Here is a 25,136-nt window from a genome sequence, read left to right as displayed (position 1 = left end):
GGAGGGGCAGAGAGAGAGGGAGACATAGAATCTGAAGCAGGCTCCAGGCTCTGAGCTGTCAGCACAGAGCCTGACGTGGGGCTCGGACTCACAGACCATGAGATCATGACCTGAGCCAAAGTTGTACACTTTAATGGACTGAGCCACCCAGGTCGCCCCTGTACATTCACTTTAATTGAACAAGAGTGTTGATAGTGGGCTGTGAATACAAAGATGGTTTATGTCAACAGGCATGTTTTCCAAAGCAAGGAACCCAGAGGCAGGCTTGAGACCTCCAGAGAGAGGTTGAGGAAAGATTAAGCACTGAATATGTTTCATTCCTTGGCGTAACTGTCCCCCTCACTGGCCTCCTGGGTTCTGTAGTGTGATCTGCTAGTACTCTCCTTTGCTTCTGTTGGGACCTACCACCCACAATGAGATACATCTCAGGCTAGTAGTTGTTTTTCTTAGCCAGAGGGCAAAAATGGCAGATGGTGGGCCCCTTATGCTCTGTGTTAATGGAGTTAGAAATGGTCATCTCTGCTGTTCTGGTTTAATTAATTATCCTGATGTCATTATTATATTTGTTGACTCTAAAGTTAGTGTTTTCTTTATTTCCTGGGAAGGCTTTTCCACTTTCCTCTGGTGTTTGAAGCTGCAGTGATGTTTTTGTGTCTTTAATCGTAATCTTACCTGTTTTCAGCTTTCTGGTTTTCTCTTTGTCTCATTTCTTGTTTTCTCTCTCTTCTTATTTCAGAGGCACTTTAGGAAGCAAAAGACCTTTTTTATTCAATCTTCTGTTTTGAACCAGTAGTTTTTTTGCTTGACCTTTCATATGTTAGTATCTGTTATAAACTCAGTCAGTGTTTACCCCTAATTTTTTTCCTGGGGAAGAAACCCAAGTCACTCATCTTCTTCTGAGGCTTTTCTTTTTCTTTTTAATTTTTTAAAATGTTTTTATTTATTTTTGAGACAGAAAGAGACAGAGCATGAGCAGGGGAGGGGCAGAGAGAGAGGGAGACACAGAATCCAAAGCAGGCTCCAGGCTCCGAGCTGTCAGCACAGAGCCTGATGCGGGGCTCGAACTCACGGACTGTGCGATCATGACTTGAGCCCAAGTTGGACATCTAACCGACTTAGCCACCCAGGCGCCCCGAGGCTTTTATTTTTCTATTTGTGAAAATGTCCCCTTATTTGAATACAGTTTTTAAAAATTGGACTTCTTTTGTTTTATGGTTAAGTGAATTTCATGGAAACAACACAAATTAAAATCGTACCTCTGTGGCTCTATAAATGAAATAGATTATTGTAAATAATAGGAGATTATAGTTTATGGTAAATTTATTTCTTCTTAAGATTATGGAATGATATAGTTCTTCTTTGGTTGTGTGGAGGGCTTTTGTATTTTAAGCTCTTGGCTGAGCCAGTTAACGAAGTTTTGTTGAACTTGGTTCATTTCATATCTCCTTTGATAAGATGTGACACCATGGCATTTAATGCTAATTTCAGAACGAAAATGATTTTGAGGTATGTTGTTTATGTATATAATTTATGGATAGAATAACACAAAATAATAATTTGTAAGGTGCAGGGTATATTTCAAATGGCAGCATAAAAGTCGTGGCATCCTGTTTCTATTCTTGGAAATTCTGTTAGAAAAATATAACCATTTACTCTATTTGATGGAGTTTTTGTATAGTTAAACTGTTCCTTATAGATATGCAGAGATTAACTTATTCATAAGAAGGTCAGTGTTTTAGGGTAAGAGTCTCATCTAAATGCTATATTTTAAGTAGCTTTTTCTAGGGCACCGGGGTGGCTCAGTCGGTTAAGCAGCCAACATCAGTTGAGGTCCTGATCTCACAGTCCGTGGGTTCGAGCTCTGTGTCAGGCTCTGTGCTGACAGCTCAGAGCCTGGAGCCTGCTTCGGATTCTGTGGAATCCAAATTCTGTCTCTCTCTGCCCCTCCCTGACTCACTCTGCTTTGTCTCTGTTTCTCTCAAAAATAAATAAACATTACAAAGAATTTTAAAAAAATTTAAGTAGTTTTTTCTGTGTCTCCTTTTCTACCTGGGCAAACCAGAAAGTAAATCAATTGCTCTGATACAATACCTGCTGTTAGGGCTAATGAGTTTCTGACTCATGGGGTGACACTTCATGAAACATCAGTTTATCATGTTTATTATGCTGAGATTTTGGAGTTCCCTAAGGTAAATAAATACTTACAGAAATGTCAGGGAGTAAGGTACGTATCTAGTAAAAATTTTGATCTGTTGAGAGAAAACTTAAAACTAGCTGTTATTCCTCTGTGAAGTCCCCTCGTTCTTTATATAATCTCCACGTGCATGTGTGTGTATAATTTGTCCAGGTTACTATGTGTACTTCCATAATTTGATTCTTTTGCTCCCCTTACAACTTAGAGACGGGTATTTTTAGTTTTCTTTCTAGATCGTAAATTACTTGAAACTTGAAATAGTACGTCATATCCCTCACGGCACTGGTGCATTGATACATTAGCATCTATGTGATAAGGATGGAACTTGACCTGTCTCTTTTGAAATGTTGCTGGCATGTAATAGGTGCTGAAGTGTTTGTGAAATGAATTAATTGCCAGGGAATTATTCCCAGGTGGAAATTTATATCAAGCTGTTCAAAGAGAGCAGCTTATATAAATGACCAGATCTGGCTCCCTGGGACTCATTTTTAAGTTTGTTTTCTTGGTCTTTTATTTAGTCCTCCTTTTTAAAAAAATTATACGAATAGTCTGTGTTCATTGTTGAAAACTTAGGAAATAAAAATAAAGAAGAAAAAAAATTATTCATAACGTCACCAACTAGAAGTAACATTTTAGTGTATATATACTTTCAGAGTTTGTTTTATGTAAACATACACTTATTTATCCCTCCTTACAAAAATAGTTTCATGTTTTAGAAACATGTATACAGTACAGTCATCGATGCACTTTTTTTTTCCTTCTAAACTTGAGTTCGTGCATCCTGTTGCTTTGTTACGAGCTCCTAAAGAGCTGTCTCCCATTCCTTCTTTCCTGTTCTCTCTCAAACCCAGTCTCATCAGACTCTCACTCCTACTCCCTGCGACTCTTGTCAAAGACTTTGACCTCTTTGATAAATATAGCAGTCAGTTCTCAGCTCACATCTGATTTGACCTACAGAAGTGTTTGAAACTTTTTCCCTTCCTTACTTTGGGCTGCTTTTCCTTCAGCCTTACTGCTGGTCCTACTCAGTCTGCTTACGGATTCCTCTCCATTTGTGTGCCCCTAAAACCTACAATCTCTAGGGCTCACTGTTTGGACTTCTTACCTACTCTTACTCCTTAGGTGATCTCATTCAGTCTCATGGCTTTACATACTGTCTATATATACTCGTGACTCCTAAATGTTATCTCCAGGTCAGACTTTTCCATTTAGATATTTAACAGACATTTCAAACTCAATGTATCCAAAACCAGTCTCCTGATACCTATTACCCTCAATAAACAACTGCTCCCTCTCTAAGTCATTTAGTGGCAGTTTGGCAATTTAGGCCAGAAACCTTAAAGTCATTTGCAGTTTAAGTTCCTTGGAACTGAGACAAAGCAGACAGACAGAAATTAGCAAGCTGGTAGTTCATCAGGGAGTGCTTTTAGGATCAACAGCTCCAGAAGGGAAGAGAAGGAAGGACAGAAGGACAATTTAGGCTGCAGTAGGCCTCAGCCAACCCCATAGTGAGCTCTGAAGCACGGGTAGCTCATTGTGGTTGTCCCAGGTTGGGGCAAGGAGCCACAAGACTGAATGATGTCACTTGATAAGTGAATATAGATAGGCAGTTTAAGGACTGAACTCAATGAACCACAATGTTTATACCCCCATATCAACCAGTCATTAAATAGAAAACTGCCCTGGGAAGGGGGCCTGAGCTTGACTTTCTTTAGCCAAGGCAACTCCTCTAACGAGTCTGACAGCTGAGTGCTGTCTGCCAGCAACAGCCCCAACGTCCACGAAGTAAGTCCTTCACGTCTGAAGGGGGAGCTGCACGTGTATAGCAGTGTTTACTACATCATCTTTAATCCCTTTTTCATATCCCTTATGTAATCTGCCAAGCAAATTATTAGTTTTCCTTTCAGAATACATCTAGAATGTGACCAGTTTCAAACTACCTCCTCTATTACCACGTTGGCCCATACCACCATCATCTCTTGCCTAGGTTATTGTTATCTCCTCTTAACTGGTCTCCTGATTCTCTCCTGCACCTTTCTTCCTATTCTTCACATGGTATTTAGAGTAATCCTTTCAAACGAAAGCCAAATGACATGACTCCAGTCCCCTGGTTTCTCCTACCATTGAGAATAGAATCCTAAAGATTGCTGCTACTTACAGGGCCCCCCACAATCTGTCCCCTAGTTGCCTCTCTGATACTACGGTCTTCCTTGCTCATGCATTTCCAGCCACCTTTCAGTGACCTTTCAGTCCCGTTTTGTGCTCTCTCTTGGCCTTGCTGTCTGCTATTCTGACGTCCTCCCCACTTTGTCAGTTCCTCCTCTTCCTCTTCCTTCTCTATCAGCCAGTCCAGTGGGTAAAAAAGATGTGTGTCATATCAATATTAAATGACTTGTTAAGGTTACCCAATGAGAATATTATTGCAGAGCTTAGGAAGACTTCGAGCCTTTGCTTCTGTTGATTTCTTTGATTCTGTTATATCTTAGTGTAGAAAAATTAATGTATTTGAATGTGAAAAAATTGTTAATGTTTTTTAAGTTCGTCTTGGTCATAGTTTCTTGTAAAGGATCCTTGTTTAGTGCCCTCCCCCCCACCCCCTACAGTTTCAGGTTGCCTTGTAATAAAATGCATTACTCTTATTGCAGCTATGATAGGTTTGAGGTCCTGCCACCTCATACATGCAACTAATTATTTCATGCTCCTTCTTTCCTGTACAGAGCCTTTCATCCTACTATAAAGGAGGATTTGAACAGAAAATGAGTAGGCGAGAAGCTAGTCTTATTTTGGGTATAAGGTAGGTGAGCTACATAAGTCTTATTTTATTCTGTGGCCAAGCTTGTCTTGAAAAAGGGAGAAAATGTTACAGTAAAGTTTTCCTTATATTTTAAATTATGAATAGGAAGCAGAGGAAAAAATACAACATTTTTACATTTTAAAAGCCCAAATCCCTAAAAATATCAGGCAAAGATGTGATGTGTCCTTATTCCTTAACAAGGGGCTCTGAGCTCTTATGTTTGAATACAGTACTAAAATTTCAAAGCAATTGTCAAAATCTCCCTTAACTGTGATACCCCATTCTTTCTGAACTCAGTTTTATAATTTATTATCTATCATATTTTCAGTTATAATATAGGATCTATTTCACAGTTCTTTTCTATTTTCACAATTTGACATCTAGCATATTTTATTATAATTGTTTCACCCTAGTATCTATTGTGTGACTTTGGACCACATAGGAGAAAGCTAATGATGTTGTGTGATTGCTCTGTGATAACATTTAACACTTAAAGTTAAGAATATGCCCCCTGCCATTTAGTTGCTAGTCGCTATATTCATTTGTTTACCTTATGTTCCCTTAGAGCCCACTCAAATTTTTGTGGGGGTTGGTTTCAGTATGTCATCTGCAGCAGATCTTCTGGTGATTTAATCACCATCACTAAGCAGAATAGGTCATAAAGTCCTGTATTGATACAGTTTTTTGGATCTCTTCTAGATTTGCACATTTTTAAGGCCAAAACATGTTATTATTTCTTTTGACTTAGCAAGAAAAGATAAGGGGTAGGGAACAAAGGAAATGGTTCGGTTGAGCTTGGTGCTTTATTTAAATATAAGAGATGAAGTTTCTCACTGAGAATAGGTTTTAGGTAGGGGAGGGAACCAAAATAGGAAGTTGGCTCTATTTCTGACCATTCTTCGCTTTAATATTAATCAGGATGGCCTTGTTATTTTTCTGGAACTATTATTGGGCCCCCATAGCATCCCATTCATAGTCTTGAAATGTGAATATGGAACTTACTATAAAACCAAACACAAAGGTTTTTGAGAATATCAGTCGATATCATCCAAAGCATTCCTGTTGTTACAACAGGTAATTAGGAGTTGACTTAAGATTTCTGTTTTTAAAGGTTTATCTTGTTAACCTAGAAATTGTAGAAAATTTCACAAAGATAATTTGCTGGTTAAGCGTATATACTCTCAGGGAGTCTGGGTGGCTCATTTGGTTAAGTGTCAGACTCCTGATTTCAGCTCAGGCCATGATCTGACAGTTTATGAGAGTGAGTCCCGGATCTGGCTCTGCGCTGACAGTGTGGAACCTGCTTGGGATTCTCTCCCTCCCTCTCTCTCTCTGCTCCTCCCCTGCTCACTTGCATGCACATGTGCTCTCTCTCACAATGTAAACTGAAAAGTATATGCTCTTAACAGGTGAATCTATGAATACCAGTTTTACCATTTACTAGCTGCATGACCTCAGTGTCCTCATTTGTAAAATAGAGATAATAATAGTTTCTGTCTGGTAGGGTTGTTGTGGAGACCGATACATAGATAATTCTGCACGTAAACACAGCACTTAGTGCCACAAGATTAGAGAACGCCACTCAGTCCCATGAACCCCACTTCCCAAGTCCCAGTCACGTGCATTCCAGGGAACAGTTTGTATTCCTTGATGTAGGCAACATGATATTTAAAGTTATATTTCAATTTCATGGTGAAATTGTCTGTACTGGAGATACATCCAAGCTTTATTTAATTTTTGCACTGTGTTTAAGAACTAGGATTCTCCCATCCTGTTTAATCTTTAGAATAACAAATAAATGTCTTATGTATTAACAAATAACAACAAATACCAGCTGAGCCAAACAGATTCTTATCCTGCTTCTGTCACTGAAGCACTGCATTATAGGATCCCAGTCAAGTTATTTTTAGCTTTTCTGCCCTTCAGTTTCTTCATTTTTGAATGGAGTTAGTAATATTTAGGCTTGTTGAAATAATATAAAATGATATGACGATACCTTTTTATAATAGTGCCTACCAAATAACAGATGCTAAATAAATGTTGGCTCCTCTTTCTTCCCGTTTGTATCACAAATGCAGAAGCTAAATATTTGCCCTTTACATATTAAACAGAAAGGTAACCCTTATTTGCTTTCCTCTAGCCTTTTCTTTCAGTCTGGTAGTGTTGTTTTTGACAAGACTCTTCAAGATGTGAATACGTTGCTGTGGCTCCCTTCTCTGTGATCATTGAATCTAAACTACTTAGACTATGTAACAAGTAGGCAAAGGCCCAGTGGAGCTGACTGTTGATGACCTATTAAAAAAATACTCTATATGCTATTAGATGAGTCTATGCATTCTTATTGATTTCTCGAAGCCTAAAATATTTTACCGAGCAGCCCAGGAAAACTATTGTTCATACTTGCTACTTTCTGAAATGATTCACATTTGAGATTTTCATACTTTCTGAACACTCCTGTGGAATTATGTTAAGCTAAATGTTATTCAAAAGACCAATAGTAAAAGTGATGAAACCAAAACTGCTCCATTTGCCACGAGATTAGAGAACACCACTCAGTCCCATGAACCCCACTTCCCAACTCCCAGTCACACGCATTCCTGGGAACAGTTTGTATTCCTTGATGTAGGCAACGTGATATTTAAAGTTATATTTCAATTTCACGGTGAAATTGTCCGTACTGGAGATATATCCGAGCTTTATTTAATTTTTGTACTGTTTAAGAACTAGGATTCTCCCATCCCGTTTAATCTTTAGAATAACAAATAAAGGTACTAAAGTGTATTAAATTCCTAGAGCCTTAATATAGCAGTCAGGAAAAGGGAATAAATTCTGCAGGCACACAAGAATATTTCCCTTATCCCCAGAGCTCACCACTAGGACTCTGATCATTATTATCTTAAAGGCATAATGTTTTGAATGGCCATACTTGTACATAGAAACTTTCCTTGCATTTCTTACTTCCTTCAGTATATTTCAGTGGTTGGCAGACTACATTGTACATAATGCTTTATGGACTTTTATGTACAAAACCAAGTGTTAAAGGCAATGTAAGTGATTATGAACGATAATCTATGAGATATAATTATCAAGGATAATTTTCAGATTTTGTCCTACATGCTAAATTAAAGTTTAATATCCAGGGTAAGATGCAACTTACCATTTATACTCTCCCCAAAGAACATAGAATGTACATTTGGATTTTACCCAACTTACATCTTCATTATCTAGTGGTTCACATTTGATTTGTTTTATGAAATGTTTTTTAAAGCACCTCTTTTTCCATTTTAAGATTTTCTGCAATACAGTAATCCTTTATAGTGTCAGTGTTTACTAATATAGAGCCATTATTTGAAGGAGTTTACCTTTTAGAGCCATTTTGTTTTGGAGGACTATATAAAATGCATTAAGCATATATTGCATATTCAATACTGGATGCTATTTTAAGATACAAATCATAGCTTCTGCTCTTTAGTATCTACCTTAAGAAGACATGTCAAATACATGCAGAACAACTAGAAAGTATAACTAATAAAGGAAAGAAGGGCTGTAGAGCACCACACAGGAGAATGAGAAATGTAAGTTTGTGGCAGGAAACTAACCATACTGGAATTAAAAAAAATAATATGTGTTCCATTTCTTAATAGGCAATTAATAAAGTATTCACAGCCATGATGTAATTTTAATGACTTATTTTTCAAAACTTAGTAGTCTTTAGAATCAGACACTGTCTTGATTATCCGGGAAGTATCTACAAACCAAAAAGTAAGTTTGAAATGGTCCCCCAAAGGACTTTCATAAGCCAAAAGGAATACCCTAAAGTCCTTATACTAAAAGACTTTTTTGTTATTAAAACGGTTTTTTTAATTTAAAAAATTTCCCTCTTGTTTCATTGAGATATAATTGACATATAACATTGTATATTAGTTTAAGATGTATAACATAATGATTTGACACATGTATAATATGTACAGATTGCAAAATGGTTACCATAACAACTTTAGTTAACATCCTTCACCTCACATAGTTACAGATGTATTTTTTCTTGTGATGAGAACTTTTAAGATCTACTGTTCTAGCACCTTTCAAATATAAACTACAGCCTTGTTGACTGTAGTCACCATGCTGTATATTCCATCCCCAGGACTCACTTATCTTATAACTGTAAGTTGTACCTTTTGACTACCTTCACTCATTTCCCCCACCCTTCTCCTCTTGCCTCTGGCAACCACCAGTCTGTTCTGTTTTTGGGAGTTTGGCTTTTTTAGATTCCACATATAAATGAGATCATACAGTATTTGTCTTTCTGTCTTTGACTGATTTTTCACTTAGCATAATGCTGTCAGGGTCAATTCATGTTGTCACCAAGTAGCAAGATTTTCTTCTTTTTAATGACTGAAAAATATTCTGTCGTGTGTGTGTGTGTGTGTGTGTGTGTGTGTGTGTGTGTGTGACATTTTTCATTCATTCATCTGCCCATGGACACAGGTTGTTTCCATGTCTTGCTACAGTGAACATGGGGGTGCTGATATCTCTTTGAGAGACTGATACTTTTTTTTAAGTTTATTCATTTATTTATTATTATTTTTTTTGAACGTTTATTTATTTTTGGGACAGAGAGACAGAGCATGAACGGGGGAGGGGCAGAGAGAGAGGGAGGCACAGAATCGGAAACAGGCTCCAGGCTCTGAGCCATCAGCCCAGAGCCCGACGCGGGGCTCGAACTCACGGACCGCGAGATCGTGACCTGGCTGAAGTCGGACGCTTAACCGACTGCGCCACCCAGGCGCCCCTATTCATTTATTTTTGAGAGAGACAGAGACAGCATGAGTGGAGGAGGGGCAGAGAGAGGGAGAGAGAGAATCCCGAGCAGGCTCCACACTGTCAGCACAGAGCCCAATGAAGGGCTCAAACTCAAAACCAAGACATCGTGACCCGAGCCGAAACCAAGAGTTGGACAGTGAACCGACTGAACCACCCAGGCGTCCTGAGAGTGATTTTATTTCCTTCAGATATATACCTAGAAGTAGAATTGCTGGATCATATGGTAGTTTTATTTTTAATTTTTTCAGAACCTCCATACTGTTCCATAGTAGCTGTACCAGTCTACATTTCCACCAACAGTGTACAGGGGTTCCCTTCACATCTTTCTAACACTTGTTTGTCTCTTGTCTTTTTGATGGTAGTCATTCTAGAAGGTGTGATGTGATATTTCATTGTTGTTTTGATTTGCATTTTCCCTGATGACCAGTGATGCTGATCACCTTCGCGTGTACCTGTTTGCCATTTTATGTTTTTGGAAAAATATCTAGGGAGATCCTCCACTCATTTTAAAATGAGATCTATCTATCATCTGTCTCTCTGTCCGTCTGTCTATCTTTGCTATTGAATTGTATGAGTTCTTTATATATTTTGGATATAACCTCTTATCAGATATATGATTTGCAAATATTTTGTCTTATTCCATAGGTTGTTTTTTCACTTTGTTGATGGTTTTCCTTTCTGTGTAGAAACTTCTTAAACTTTGATGGAGTCCCATTGTTTTAATTTTGTTGCCTAGCTTTTGATTTCAGATTTTAAATATTACTATCAAGAACGATGTCAAGGAGTTTACCCCCTGTGTTTTATTCTAGGAGTTTTATGGTTTCAGGTCTTTAGTTCAAGGCTTTAATCTATTTTGAGTTGATTTTGTGTATGGTATAAGATAAGGGTCCAGTTTTATTCCTTTGCATGTCAGCTGTCCAAATTTCCCAACGCCATATTGACAAGACTATCTTTTACTTGTTTTACATTTTTGGCTCCTTTGTCATAAACTAATTGACCATATATACATGGGTTTATTTCTGAGTTCTCTCAGAACTGTTTCATTGATCTGTGTGTTTCTTTCTAAGTTAATATTATACTGTTTTGATTTTTATAGCTTTGTAATATACTTTAAATGCAGGAGGTGTGATGCCTCCAGCTTTGTCATTTACCAAGATCTTTGGCTGTTTGGAGTCTTTTGTGGTTCCATACAAATTTTAAGATTGTTTGTTCTATTTTTGTGAAAAATGCCTTTGGAATTTTGATAGGTCTTTCATTGAATCTGTAGATTGCTTTGAATAGTATGGACATGTTAACAAATTTCTTCCAACTTATGAGCATGGAATATCTTTCTATTTATTAGTGTTTTCAATTTCTTTCATCAGAATTTTACAGTTTTCATTGTACAGGTCTTAACTTCATTGATTAAGTTTATTACTAGGTATTTTATTCTTCTTGATGCAATTGTGAAAGGGATCATTTTCTTTTTTTCTTTTTTTGGAGAGAGAGAGAGTATGTGTATGTACATGTGAGCAGGGGTAGGGGCAAAGGGAGAGGAAGAGAGAGAATCTTCAGCAGGCTCCACATCCAGCACAGAGCCTGATACGGGGCTTAATCTCACGACTCTGAGATCATGACCCGAGTCAAAATCAAGAGTCAGATACTTAACTGATTGAGTCATCCAGGCACCAGTGGGGTTGTTTTCTTAATTTCTCTTTCTGATTATTTGTTATTAGTATATAGAAAGGTAACAGATTTTTGTATATTGATTTTATATCTTCCAACTTTACTGAATTTGTTGATCAGTTCTAAGTTTCAGGGTTTTCTTTATATAATATCATGTAATCTGCAGTTTTACTTCTTTGTTTCCAATTTGGATGCCTTTCATTTCTTTATCTTGCCTAATTGCTCTATGACTTCTAGTACTATGTTGGATAAAAGTGGTGAGAGCAGGCAACCTTGTGTTGTATCTGATCTTAGGGGAAAAACTTTGAGCTTTTCACCATTGAGTGCGATATTTGCTACGCATTTGTCATATGGCCTTTATCATGTTGAAATATGTTCCCTCTATACCCATTTTGTTGAGAGTTTTTATCATGAGTGGGTGCTGAATTTTGTCAAATGGTTTTTCTGTGTCTTTGGGGAGATCATATGATTTTTATCCTGTATTTTGTTTCACATTTATGGTGTTTCACATCAATAGGTGGATGTTGAACCATCCTTTCGTCCCTGGAGTAATCCTACTTGTTCATGATGTATGATCCTTTTACTAATATTTTGTTGAGGACTTTTGCATCTATGTTCATCAGGGATATTGACCTATAATTTTCTTTGCTATAGTGTCCTTGTCCGCTTGTGGTGTCAGGATAATACTGGTCTCATAAAATGAATTTGGAAATGTTTCTTCTTGTTTTTTGAAAAGTTTGAGGGGAATTGGTATTCTTTAAATGTTTGGTAGATTTCATTTAAGCCATAGGTCCTGAGCTTTTCTTTGTTGGGAGGTTTTTGATTAATGATTTAATCTCATTATTAATAATTGGTCTGCTCAGCTTTTCTGTTTCATCCTGATTCAATCTTGGTAGGTTGTACGTTTCTGGGATTTATCTGTTTCTTCTACATTTCCATTTTGTGGATGTATAATTGTTAACATAGTCTCTAATGACCCTTTGTATTTCTGTGGTATCACTTTTAATGTCTTCTCTTTCATTTCTGATTTTATTTGAGTACTGTCTTCTTTTTTCTTGGTGAGTATAGCTAAAGGTTTGTCTATTTTGATTATCTTTTAAAAAATAACTTAGTTTCATTGATCTTTTGTCATCTTTTTAGTCACTATTTCATTTATTTTTACTCTAATCCTTGTTATTTCCTTCCTTCAGCTAAGTTTGGTCTTAGTTTTTCCTTTTTTTTCTAGTTCCCTGGGGGATAAAGGAGGTTATTTATTTGAGCTCTTTCCTTTTTCTTAATATAGGCATTTATTACTATAAACTTTCCTCTTAAAACTGCTTTTGCTGCATCCTATAAATTTGTTACATTATATTTCCATTTTCTTTTGTCTCAAAATATTTTTTCTCTTCTGATTTCGTCTTTGACTCAAGACATTTTTTATTCATAGAAGAATGTTTTATATGCTTATTGCTTTAACATGTTTGGTGATCTGGTATTTAACCTCAGAAGATTAGAAGTAGTAAGTAATGGTCAAGGAATAGCTAGAGACTGGAACAATGGCAGAATCAAGGCTTGACAGCTGATAGCAAGGGAGGCAGTTCTAAAAGTAAATAGAAAAACTTAAATGGAAAGCATTCTAGAACTCTTTAAAACAAGGGTAAGCAAATCTCCGCAGACCTTAAGAATTTCTTTGCACTTAATTTATACTCATGATAATACTTTTGAGTCCTTCAAGAGACGTCAAATTAGGTTATTTATACCCCACTTTTGAAAGGAAATATGTAATGTACTTTCATAAGCATCCTTTGTCTTCATAATAATTACTAAAAACTATTTATTTTTGAACACTTTGAACACTGTATATGATGTTATGCTAATCCTTTTACTTGCATTAGCTAATTTATCCTTAGAATAATCCTGGGAGGTGGTTTATTGTGTCCATTTTACTTAGGAGAGTTTAAGTGAGCAAGACAGAGTTTTGTAGCTAATGAGTGGTGGAATCTGGATGTTAAACCTATGTCTGAATATCTCTCTAAAAGTACCTGCTTTTTAGCTATTGCAGTGTGGTTCATTCATATGAATTAAATTACTTTGAGTTTTGCAACAGCCATGCTATACTTTAAGTCAGTTGCTATTATCCCCATTTGAGACCCATAAATACTAAGTAGCTTAGATAAGATAATATAGCTATTAATAAGCAATGCCAGAATTTTGTTGTTGTTAGTGTTAATTTTGTTTCCTTGCCTGGAGAATGTGCTAGTGAGAAACATTTCCAATACTGGATAGATTAGTTTTTACTGAAATAATTTTAGGTTTATTTAACTTTCTCCTTTAATTTTTGTTTACAGCATAGGCTCTAACAGCTAGGCTTTTCCCATAGGCTTCTCCCAAGCTAAATAAATTATGAGCTATGAAATCTAACAGAAGACCATGGGGGAGGAGAAGAGGGGAAAAAAAGTTACAGAGATGGAGGGGGGCAAACCATTAGAGACTCTTAAGGACTGAGAACAAACTGAGGGTTGATGGCGGGTAGGGGAGAGGGGAAAGTGGGTGATGGGCATGGAAGAGGGCACTTCTTGGGATGAGCACTGGGTGTTGTATGGAAACCAATTTAATAATAAATTATATTAAAAAATTATGAGTTATGAAGAGTTTTGAGATGCTCTGTTGAAATGTAATAATAATAAAAGCTAACTAGTTTGGAACACTTGATCTAGCACTTTGTTGGCTTTAACTGATTCAGTCCTTACAGTTGCTCTGTGAGGAATATGTCTTTCTGAGTCCTGTTTTACAATGAGAAAACTGAAGTACGGGGAGGTTAAAAAATTTCACCAAGGTTACCCCTATCCTAAATAGGAATGGGATTAAAATCTGGTAGTCTAGGAGCTCTGGAGTCTGAATATGTGTCTATTACACACTATATACAATACCTTCTCCTCAAATAACTTGAAGCATAAGTTTTCAAACTGAGTATAATCTATAGACTGTGACTGTCCTACCCTATATATTGTGTTTTATTTTTTAAAGTGATTAAGAATAGAGATTGGCATTACAAAGGAAGAAAAATGCATGAGACATTGAATCAATGGTTTATTTTGATAGTTAGTAAAATTAAGTGACAAGCTGTAATTTCATATTTATCCACAAGATGGTGAAATTCTCATTAGTTTTTAATTCCTTAAAACCCATATAAACTGTTAATTTATAATCTGCATTTGACACTATTTATTATAAGCACTTTAATTTCTTTTTACAGCCCATCTGCTGGCAAGGCCAAGATTAGAACAGCTCATAGGAGAATTATGATTTTGAATCACCCAGATAAAGGTAGGCAAAATTCCTAATTTTCAAAATATGTGGATGTGAATCTGCTCTGAATTTCTTTTCAGTTTACTTAAACTCATTATAAGTGATATATGTATACACACACACACACACACACATACATACATATATTTGAAATGGAAGATTATGTGCCACATGTATTGTGATTTTTCTTATAAATAAATATGCTTTTGGGTTAGAGTTCATTGACCCACAGAAGTGGTGGGTTTATATCATAAGCTTTCAAGAATTTAGTTACTGATTTTTATGTATGTGTACCTAACTACTGTTTGAGGCTCCTAGCATTTTGATTGGGAAAGAGAAAACATGAATTGTAGACTCTGTATAAACTGATTTGGGCATCATGAGTTATGTTGGTTTAACCTTAAACATAAAAACATAAGATTTAGAGGCTATCCTCTAAATCTCTGTAATATGTCATAGATAATTCTGTATTTCTTAATTTTATTCTGGAAGGCTCTGAGGCTGAGCCATTTGTTTTTAACTGGCCAGGTTTTTAATGTAAATTTATCTTACAGAAAGACAATTATTATAACTTTAACTACACTACAGCTGCTTGAGAGAGAAAGCCCATATGTTCATTAGTGTTTCTTCTCTAAAATAACAGATGGTAGAAAGTTGCACTGTATTTCAGAAGTCAAGGGTGGCAGGGGGGAGTGAAGGGTTTTTTGGATTCTTATTTACAGGATTTCAGTTTTCTAATTATTTTGAAAAAAATTAAAAACAAATTTTGGATTTCTGCACATCCTAACTCACCAAAGTAGGGCATTCTTTTTGAGTTTTCTTACTTAATTATTTCCTATAAAAATTCTTTTCACTAAACATCATCATTGATTTTTGCATTTGCTATTCTTTAGTATGAATAAACAGAAAATAAACTTTGAAAAGAGGTTTTGCTTAAAATTTCCAAATAGCTTTAACAGTTACTGAGAGATCTACTCAACTGTTACTTTGTATTGTGGGGTTTCTGAGTAATTGACTCAGGCAGAAATGTGTTTAAAGTGCCTCCTTAAACCCCTCTTTCTCCTAAACATCCTTTGTCCCTTCCAGGTCAAGTGTGTGCCCTTCTCTGATTGATTGCAGTGGGATCAGGCACTCAGGTCTTTCAGACGATTGACAAGTTGTTGACGGTGCCTACTGGCAAGGAAACCAGTTCTAAAATGGATCTAAGAGAACATCTATTTTCAGATACCTGTAGTGAAAGAAAAAAGAAAATGTGTATCTTATACAGTAGTATTCAAAAAATTACTTGATTTCTGTTGAGGTCATATATTTATCAGAGGTGGGATTGTTGATTGCCTGTAGCATGCTTACTGATAATCCTGTCTGGCCCTGTGTAGGAGGCAGGATGTTAGGGAAGGGACCTGGAAGCAGGAGGCTGGCGTTTTTCTCTGGCTTCTGCCTTCCAGCCAGCAATATGGCCTTGAACACTTCCTTAAACTCTCCAAATGTCAATTTTATGTTCTGGAAGATGAAGGGATTTATTTCTAAAGTCCTTTTGGTTATAGAATGTAATATCTTTATATACCTATTCAATTAATGAAAAACCTGTAGTCTGTATTTTTCTTTCTTTCTTTTTTTAACTTTTATTTATTTTTGAGGGATAGAGACAGAGCATGAATGAGGGAGGAGCAGAGAGAGAGGGAGACACAGAATCCAAGGCAGGCTCCAGGCTCTGAACTGTCAGCACAGAGCCCAACACAGGGCTCGAACCCACAAACTGTGAGATCATGACCTGAGCTGAAGTCAGACGTTTAACCGACTGAGCCACCCAGGTGCCCTTGTACTCTGTATTTCTATTCGGATCACTTTTTTTTTTTTAAGTTTATTCATTTTTGAGAGAAAGATAGAATGGGGAGAGGCAGAGAGAGGGAGAGAAAGAGAATCCCAAGTAGGCTCCATGCTGTCAGCACAGAGCCTGATGTGGGGCTCACACTCACAAACCGTGAGATCATGACCTGAGCTGAAATCAAGAGTTGGACGCTTAACCGACTGAGCCACCCAGGTGCCCCCAGATCACATTTTTAAGAAAGATACTTTTAATCATTTTGGATTATTGTACCCTTTAAGAATATGTTGGCAACTGTGTACATTTTGTCCATATAATTAATTGCTCATTCACCCACAATTTTAAAAAACATTTGGAGTTTCAGAGAGTTCATAGACCTCTCAACACCCAGCCATATGCTCACAGTTAAGAACTCCTGTTCTAGGGACACCTGGGTGGCTTACTTGGTTAAGCATCTGACTTTGGCTCAGGTCATGATCTCACAATTCCTGAGTTTAAGCCCCACATCAGGCTCTGTGCTGTCAGCACAGAGCCTGCTTTGTATCCTCTGTACCACCCCCCACCCCCGATCCTCTTCTGCATACATACACATACATTCTCTCTCTGTCTCAAATAAATAAACATAAAAAAGAACTGCTCTAGTACAAGTAGGGTGAATTAAGGAATACTGGAATTACTGCAGGGAGAATATTCATAGATGATGGAGTTGGGAGATAATAGTCCATAAATCCTGAAATTGTCTCTTGAGAAGGAAGGTTGTTTTATTTTATTTTTTTATTTTGTTTTGTTCTGAATGAGAAGAAGATAACAGATTTTAAACAAAAATGCCTCACTGTCCTCAGAGAGAGAAAGCCAGAAGTATTGGGGGAAATATGAGAATGGGCAACTCTTAATTTTGTCTCCTCTTTTTCTTTCTTTTTTTATAATTTTTTTTTAACGTTTATTTTTTGAGACAGAGAGAGACAGAGCATGAATGGGGGAGGGTCAGAGAGAGAGGGAGACACAGAATCTGAAACAGGCTCCAGGCTCTGAGCAGTCAGCACAGAGCCCGACACAGGGCTCGAACTCACATACCGCGAGATCGTGACCTGAGCCGAAGTCGGACGCTTAACCGACTGAGCCACCCAGGTGCCCCTGTCTCCTCTTTTTCTAATTCTTCACCATATTGCTTTGGCCAGATCAGCACTGACTGTTACATAGGTAGTTGAAAAAATTTAAATCCTCTACTCCATGCTTCTGAAATTCATGAATGTACCCCCACTTTATCCCCAAGTCACTTTTACTGCCAGCTAGTAAAACAAAGTTAGAACTTCAGATGTGTGATCAACTATAATTTGTCACACATTTCATTATCAGATTATGCAAAGAAAGTGACACCAGAAAAGTAGGTGTGGTAATGGCTGAAAATACATTTTTTGTAACCAGTTTTAAATAAGCATTCAGATGTGCTTTGGTAAAAAGTAAATTTTGCTATTCAATTTAGGGAGATAAGATCTCAGTTGATCTAATGTATTCAGATTAGATTATGTTTTTTTGAAATTGCTGGAGAGGCTAGATGTTTGGAAATAAGTAGTTTGATATTATGCCTAATGAATGATTATAGAAAGGAAGACAGACTAGGTAAATTTGAAAAACTGTAGAACCTCAACAATCTCTTACAAACTCTCTAATCCAGTGCTACTCAGAGGATAGTTTGCTCGTGCATGCAGGCCGGCTTGTCACCTGTATGCAGTGAGTTTCAAACAAAAATCAAAGTAAGCATTTAGAAGCCGCTGTAGCAATTTGACATTGTGGTGACATCCAAGTGTGTGATACTTTTGTAATTTGTGAAAGTATCGGGCCACTACAAATTGGAAATATTTTAAAAGGTGCTTGTTTACCATAGTTTGAAAGACACTGATCTGATCAATGTTGCCTCCTAAGTCAGGACTGTTTCTGCTCATCCTGGGGAAAATGGCCTGTTAGCTCTCCTGAAAGATTTTTAGTGATGGAGCTTTCTGCTTTGCAAGCAGCCCGCGGGTAGGCAGCTCTACCTACTAGAAAGTTCTTAGATTTAGCTGCAGTTTACCTGCCTGCAGCAGAGATTCTCCGTCTTTTCTCATTTATGCCCTCTTTCAATAAACATTGTTTATCGTCACTCTTCTTTCACAGTGTTTCAATAAAAATTAAATATTGGGGCTACAGACAAATCAAAGTATACCATTGAATGGATTTCCCCTAATTACTCTCATTGTAGAAGAAGCTAAATTTGACAAATAACCCTAGTAATAAGATATTACAATTTATTACAATATGTTACACTTAGAAGGTGTACTGCAAACATTTATAAAAAGAAAGACATGATCACCAAGAGTCAAATGGATTCACTAAGAAAAAGTGGTGCTTAATTAGCTTGATTTCCTTTTTTGATAGATGTACTAGACTCATACTTGTTTCAAAGGGCTCATCTTTTCTTCCCCTTATTTCAACAATTTTAATTAGATTTAAGGCTGTGTATTTGAGTTAATAACTTTTTTAGTAAATGTATGATTTTGTTTTATCACATTGATTTTCCTTGGTAAATAGATGATGTGATCTTTAAAACATGAAGAACATGGGTTATTCATCTTTATAGTCTATATAGCTGACACTTGAACTTTTTTTTTCATGAGTAATGAATAAGAAAATGGATAAAAAGCAAGCATACAAATAAAATTTACAGGTAAAATAGAATTGGGATTGATAATACATAATGATCATATGAAATATTTTACATACTTATTGATTGATATGAAACCATCTGTAACTATTCTTTCAGTCATTCAGAAGGTATTTATTTAACTTCTGTAATGTGCCAGATGTGGTAAATCTTGGGGCTTTAACTGTAAAACAGGACGACTGGATCTTTGGCTTCATGGAGCAAGAATTCTACTGGAGAGACAGACAAAAAAGAAGTAAACCTATTTCACATCATAGTTAGTGTAGTAAAGGGTGTAAGAAAGAGGCAGCTTTGCATGCAGTGGCTGGGAAGGCCTCCGTGAGGAGACCTGAAGGATGAAAAGAAGCCAGCTGTGTGAAGAATGCTTGCGAGGCCAGGAACTAGCATAAGCAAAGGCTCTAGGGGTGTTTAATTACTTGAAAGAAGACTAGAATGATGGGGGTGTAATATGCAAGGGGAGAGAGAGCAGGAGATGAGGTGGTGTCCACATTTTGAAAACTGCAGGTGTGCTTTATGATAATGAAATGCTGTAGGTGGTGTGTAATACTTGATTCTAAACACAGTGGGAAGTTTCTGTCAGCTTTTAAGCAGTAGAGTGATGTAATTTACTTCTTAAGAAATTTTTCTCCTCAATCTCTGCTTTTTTTTCTTTTTTTAAATATACTTCGTTTTGAAGTATACAAGCAGAAAAGTGCACAAATCATAAGTATTTATCTACATAAATTTTTACAAACACACCTGTATAACCATCCCCTACGTCAAAAACTAGAACATCACCACACCCCTGAAACCTCTTCAGGAGCCCTTCCAGTTCTACTTCACTCTTAAAAAGAACCACTGTCTTGATTCATAGTATCACAAATATGTCTTGCCTCTTTTGAATGTGTGTAGTCATTTGCACCTGGCTGCTTGCGTTCAGTATTTATCCTTGTGAGAATTATCCATATTGTAATGTGAAGCAATAGTGTGTTCATTCTCACTGATACATAGCAGCCTTAGCAAGGTGGGCTCTGTGGGCCACGAGGGGTTCCTGAGACCCTTTCAGGAGCTCTTAGGTGAAACTGTTTTCCTTTTCCTGTGTGGACATTTGTAATGATGTTGCAAAAACATCATTGGTGTGTAAACTGCTAGTGCCTTAGCACCAGTAAAGGCAATGGCACCAAAGTGTCCATACACCCATATGAGAAAAATGCATGTTGACTCCATCTCACATCATATAGAAAGTTAATTCTTAATGGATTTTAATGTAAATGTGTGATACGAAACAGCAATACATCTCTATATTTCAAAACACAGAGTAGATAAAGATTTCTTAAATAAGGCATAAATAGTACTTAAGGTATTTAAAAGGAAAAATGTGCCTCTGTTTGTGAGAAAAATTAGCCTGTAGTTTTGCTTTTTTAGAAAGTTAATAGATTTTGCTATCAGGGTCACTCTAGCCTCTTAAAGGAATTGGCAGTGTTCTCCTTTGTTCTCTGAATGAGTTTGTGTAAGATGTGTTACTTCTTGTTTTAATATTTGTAAGAATTCACCAATGAAGCCATCTGGGCTTGGAGACTTCTTTGTGGGAAGGTTTAAAATTACAGATTCACTGGGGCGCCTGGGTGGCGCAGTCGGTTAAGCGTCCGACTTCAGCCAGGTCACAATCTCGCGGTCCGTGGGTTCGAGCCCCGCGTCAGGCTCTGGGCTGATGGCTCAGAGCCTGGAGCCTGTTTCCGATTCTGTGTCTCCCTCTCTCTCTGCCCCTCGCCCGTTCATGCTCTGTCTCTCTCTGTCCCAAAAATAAATAAACGTTGAAAAAAAAATTTTTTTAATTACAGATTCAGCATTTAAAAAATATACACTTCTTCAGATTTTCTGTTTCTCCTTATCCCTAGTTTTGGGTAACGTTTTTATAGGAATTTTTCCAGTTCACCTAAAATTTCAGATTGGCACAACGTTGTTTATAATATCCCCTTGTTACCTTTTTTTGTCTTTTAAAGTTTATTTATTTATTTTGAGAGAACAAGAGAATGAGAGCGATGGAGGGGCAGAGAGAGAGAGAATCCCAAGCAGGCTCAGCACTATCAGCTCAGGGCCCAACTCAAACGGTGAGATCATACCTGAGAGAAATGAAGAGTCAGACACTCAGCTGACTGAGCCACCCAGGCACCCCTGCCCTTAATACCTTTTTAATGTTTGTAGTAGCTGTGGTTTTCACTACTTTTTCATTCTCAGTGTTAACGTAATTTGTTCATTGGTATCATCCCCTTTGTTCTCTTGACAGGTCATGCTAAAGGTCAATATATGTGTATCAGTCTTTTAAAAACTTATGGTCGTATTTTGTTATTCTGCATTTGTAAGTTAATTTTCTGTATCATGAATTGTTATTTTTATTTCTTCTAACTTTGGTTTTAATTTGCTGTTCGTTTTCTTTCTCCTTTTTTTTTTTTTAAAGTTTATTTATTTTGAGGGAGAGCAAGCAGGGGAGGGGCAGAGAGAGAGAGAGGGAGAGAGAGGGAGAAGGAATCCCAAGAAGGCTCTGCACTATCAGTGCAGAGCCTGACACGGGACCCAAACCCATAGACCATGAGACCATGACCTGAGCCAAAGTCAGATGCTTAACCCACTGAGCCATGCAGGCACCCTGCTGTTCTTTTTCTATTTTTTAAACTGAATATTCAGATCATTGGTTTTAGCTACCGTTAGTTCAAAGTATTTTTCTTTTCCTCATGTGTTAACATATATTGCCTAATTTCCTAGTGACCGAATATTTTCTAGTTATCTGTGTTAGTGATTTCTGTCTTCATTCCACTTGGGAAGAGAACATACTCTGGTTTCAGTTCTTTAGAAGTTGTTGAACCTTACTTTATGATCCAGCATATATATGGTTAATTTTTGGTAAGTAATCTGTGAACACATTGTATAGTCTGTAATTCTTGAAATCAGTATTAAAGATATATGAGTAAGGTAAATTGTTTTGTCAATTAGATCTTCTATATCCTTGCTGTTTTGTTTACCTACTATGGTTGTGTATTTGTTTATTTCTCCATTTAAGTTTTGTTTTGCTTCACTTACTGTGATGGTATGGTTATATAACTTGAGGACAGATAATTTAGAATTCTTATATTTTCCTTGTGGATTGACTCCTCGTTTTGAAATATCCTTCTTTATATCTAGTATTGCTTCTTGCCATAAAGTCTGCTTTATTTGAAACTGTAGCTTCCCCAGCTTTCTTTTGGTTAGTGTTTACATGGTATATCCTTTCCTGTCTTTTTCTTTCAGCCTTTTTTTAACTTTTGAAGTTTGACGTTTCTAAGCAGCAGGTTTTAGTTTTTTAATGAGATCTAACAGGTTTTGACTTTTAATACAAGTATTTAGTTCTTTTATGTTTAATGTACTTATTGATGTTTGAATATATATATATATATATTTATATATATTGAAAAGAAGTTGTGAGAACAGACATTTTTGTCTTGTTTCTGATCTTAGGGAAAAACATCCAGTCTTTACTACATTAGTATGGTATTATCTGTAGGTTTTTTTTATGGATGCCCTTTATCAGGTTAGGAAATTCCCTTCTATTTTTGTTTTTTATTCTGTAGATGTAATGGATTCCATTAATTGGTTTTTAGTTGTTAAACCAACCTCAGATCCCTGGGATAAATTTCACCTGGTCTAGCGTATAATTTTTTTATATGTTGCTATATTCAGTTTTCTAGTATTTTGTTGGGTTTTTGGAATACATATTCATAAGAAATATGGATATGTAGTTTTATTGTGATGTCTTTGGTTTTAGTATCAAGATAATGTGGGCCTTATAATATGAGTTAGGAAGTGTTTCCTCCTCTTCTATAAACCGTCTAGGCCTGGGCTTTTCTTTGTACATAGTTTTTTGATTACTGATTCAATCTCTTAAGTTGTTATAGGTCTATTCGATTGTCTATTCCTTCTTGAGTCAGGTTTCAGTAATTTGTGTCTTCCAAGGAATTCGTCCATTTTATCTAAGTAATCCAATTTGTTGAAATGCAACTGTTCATAGTATTCTTTTATAACCTTTTTTTATTTCTCTAAGGTTGATAGTAATACTGGTTTCTAATTCCAATAATTTGAATCTGTTCTCTTTTTCTTGGTCGAACAAGAAAAAGGTTTTTATTGCTGATCAACAAGTTAAAGGTTTCTTTTCAAAGAACCAGCTTTTGGGTTCATTGATTTTTCTGTAATTCTTTTTTTTCTATTCTCTCTTTCATTAATTTCTGTTTTAATTTTTACTGTTTTCTTCCTTGTAATTGCTTTGGGTTTAGTTTATTCTTCTTCTTACATTGTCTTAAGGTTGAAGGTTAGGTCATTGATTTAAGATTTTCTTTTTTTAACATAGGCATTTATAGCTATAATTGCCTTGTAAGCACTGCTTTAGTTGTGCTCCATAAGTTTGAGTATGTTGTGTCTTCATTTTCATTTATCTTCACGTACTTTCTAATTTCCCTTTTTTGACTCATTTGACTCATTGATTGTTCAAGAGTATGTTGTTTAATTTCCACATATTTATTTCCTAAATCTGTCCTTATTGATTTCTAGTTTCATACCATTGTGTTTGGAAAACATAATGTGATTATTTCTATCCTTTTAGCCTATTGAGGTTTGTTTAATGGCCTAGCATATGGTCTCTCCTGGAGAATATTCCATGTGCACTTGAGAAGAATGTATATTCTGCTTTTTGGGGGGGTGGAGTGTTTTGTTCTGTAGATGTCTGTTAGATCTAGTTGGTATAAGTGTTGTGCAATTCTTCTGTTTTCTTGATCTTTTTTCTAGTTGTTATATCCATTATTGAAAGTGGGGCATTAAATTTTGTTGTTGAATTGTCTGCTTCTTTCTTCATGCTGTTAGTTTCTGTTTCATATATTTTGGTCCTCTGTTGTTAGATGCATACATGTTTATAATTGTTATATCTTAATGAATTTGATCCTATTAGGTGTTCCTTTTAAAAATCTCGTTTACATTTTTAAAGTCTATTTTGAGAATATGCTCTCTAGCTTTTCTATGGTTGGTTTTTTCATGATATATCTTTTTGCATCCTTTTACTTTCAGTCTGTGTTTTTGTGTCTCTGGCAAACAGCATATAGTTGGGTCATGTTTTTTTAAATAAAATCTGACAACGTTTTGATTAATTGAATTGTTTAACCCATTCACATGTATTATTACTAATAATATAGTTGGATTTATGTCTGATTTACTTTTTGTTTTCTATGTCTCATGTCTTTTTTTTTTTTACTCCTCTGTTCCTCCTTTACTTTTTTCTTTTACGTGGAGTGAATATTTTCTAGCATTTTAATTTCATTAATTATTTTTTCATTGTTTCTGAGGTTTTTAAAAAGTGATTGCTGTAGGGTTTCTCATATGTACCCTTCTTTATCAGACTCTGTTTCATATTTGTACTAGATTCCAGTAATATTTAGAAACAATAGTCTTACATAGCTCTATTCTTTGTGTACCCTTTTTGTGGTATTATTGTTACACGTATTATATCTACTAATGTTACAAACCCAACAGTACGCTTAGTATTACTACCTTATCATCTCCTGTTATTTCCTTAGTCCATATTAGCTTTGTTCCCACAGACCTCCTTTGTACTATTACTAGCATATATATTTTGCATATGTTTCTAAATGTTATAGGTTCAACAATACATTCTGTATGTATTATCTTCTACCATTCATTGCCTTTTTGGTGAATTAAGAGAAGAAAGAAAAATATGTGTTTATATTGTCTTGTATAATTATGGTGATCTTTACCTAGTGTTCTTTGTGTGTGTGAATTCAGATTGCTGTCTATGGTCATTTGCTCGCAGCCTAAAGAAATTCCTCTAGTATTT

At 36.2% G+C, this 25,136-nt stretch overlaps 1 protein-coding gene across 1 annotated transcript in view; it reads left to right on the top strand.

Moving 5' to 3' along the window:
• Positions 1 to 25,136, top strand: part of DNAJC15 (DnaJ heat shock protein family (Hsp40) member C15) — a 70,136-nt gene that overhangs the window by 38,126 nt on the left and 6,874 nt on the right. Inside the window, exons 4-5 of the mRNA XM_027064905.2 lie at positions 4,912 to 4,988; positions 14,710 to 14,780. Of these exons, the coding sequence (XP_026920706.1) occupies positions 4,912 to 4,988; positions 14,710 to 14,780 (148 nt within the window). The remainder of the gene's footprint in view (positions 1 to 4,911; positions 4,989 to 14,709; positions 14,781 to 25,136) is intronic.

Source organism: Acinonyx jubatus, chromosome A1, assembly GCF_027475565.1.
Source record: "Acinonyx jubatus isolate Ajub_Pintada_27869175 chromosome A1, VMU_Ajub_asm_v1.0, whole genome shotgun sequence".
In the NCBI taxonomy this organism is placed as follows: Eukaryota; Metazoa; Chordata; class Mammalia; order Carnivora; family Felidae; genus Acinonyx; species Acinonyx jubatus.
This window is presented reverse-complemented; position numbering and strand designations above follow the sequence as displayed.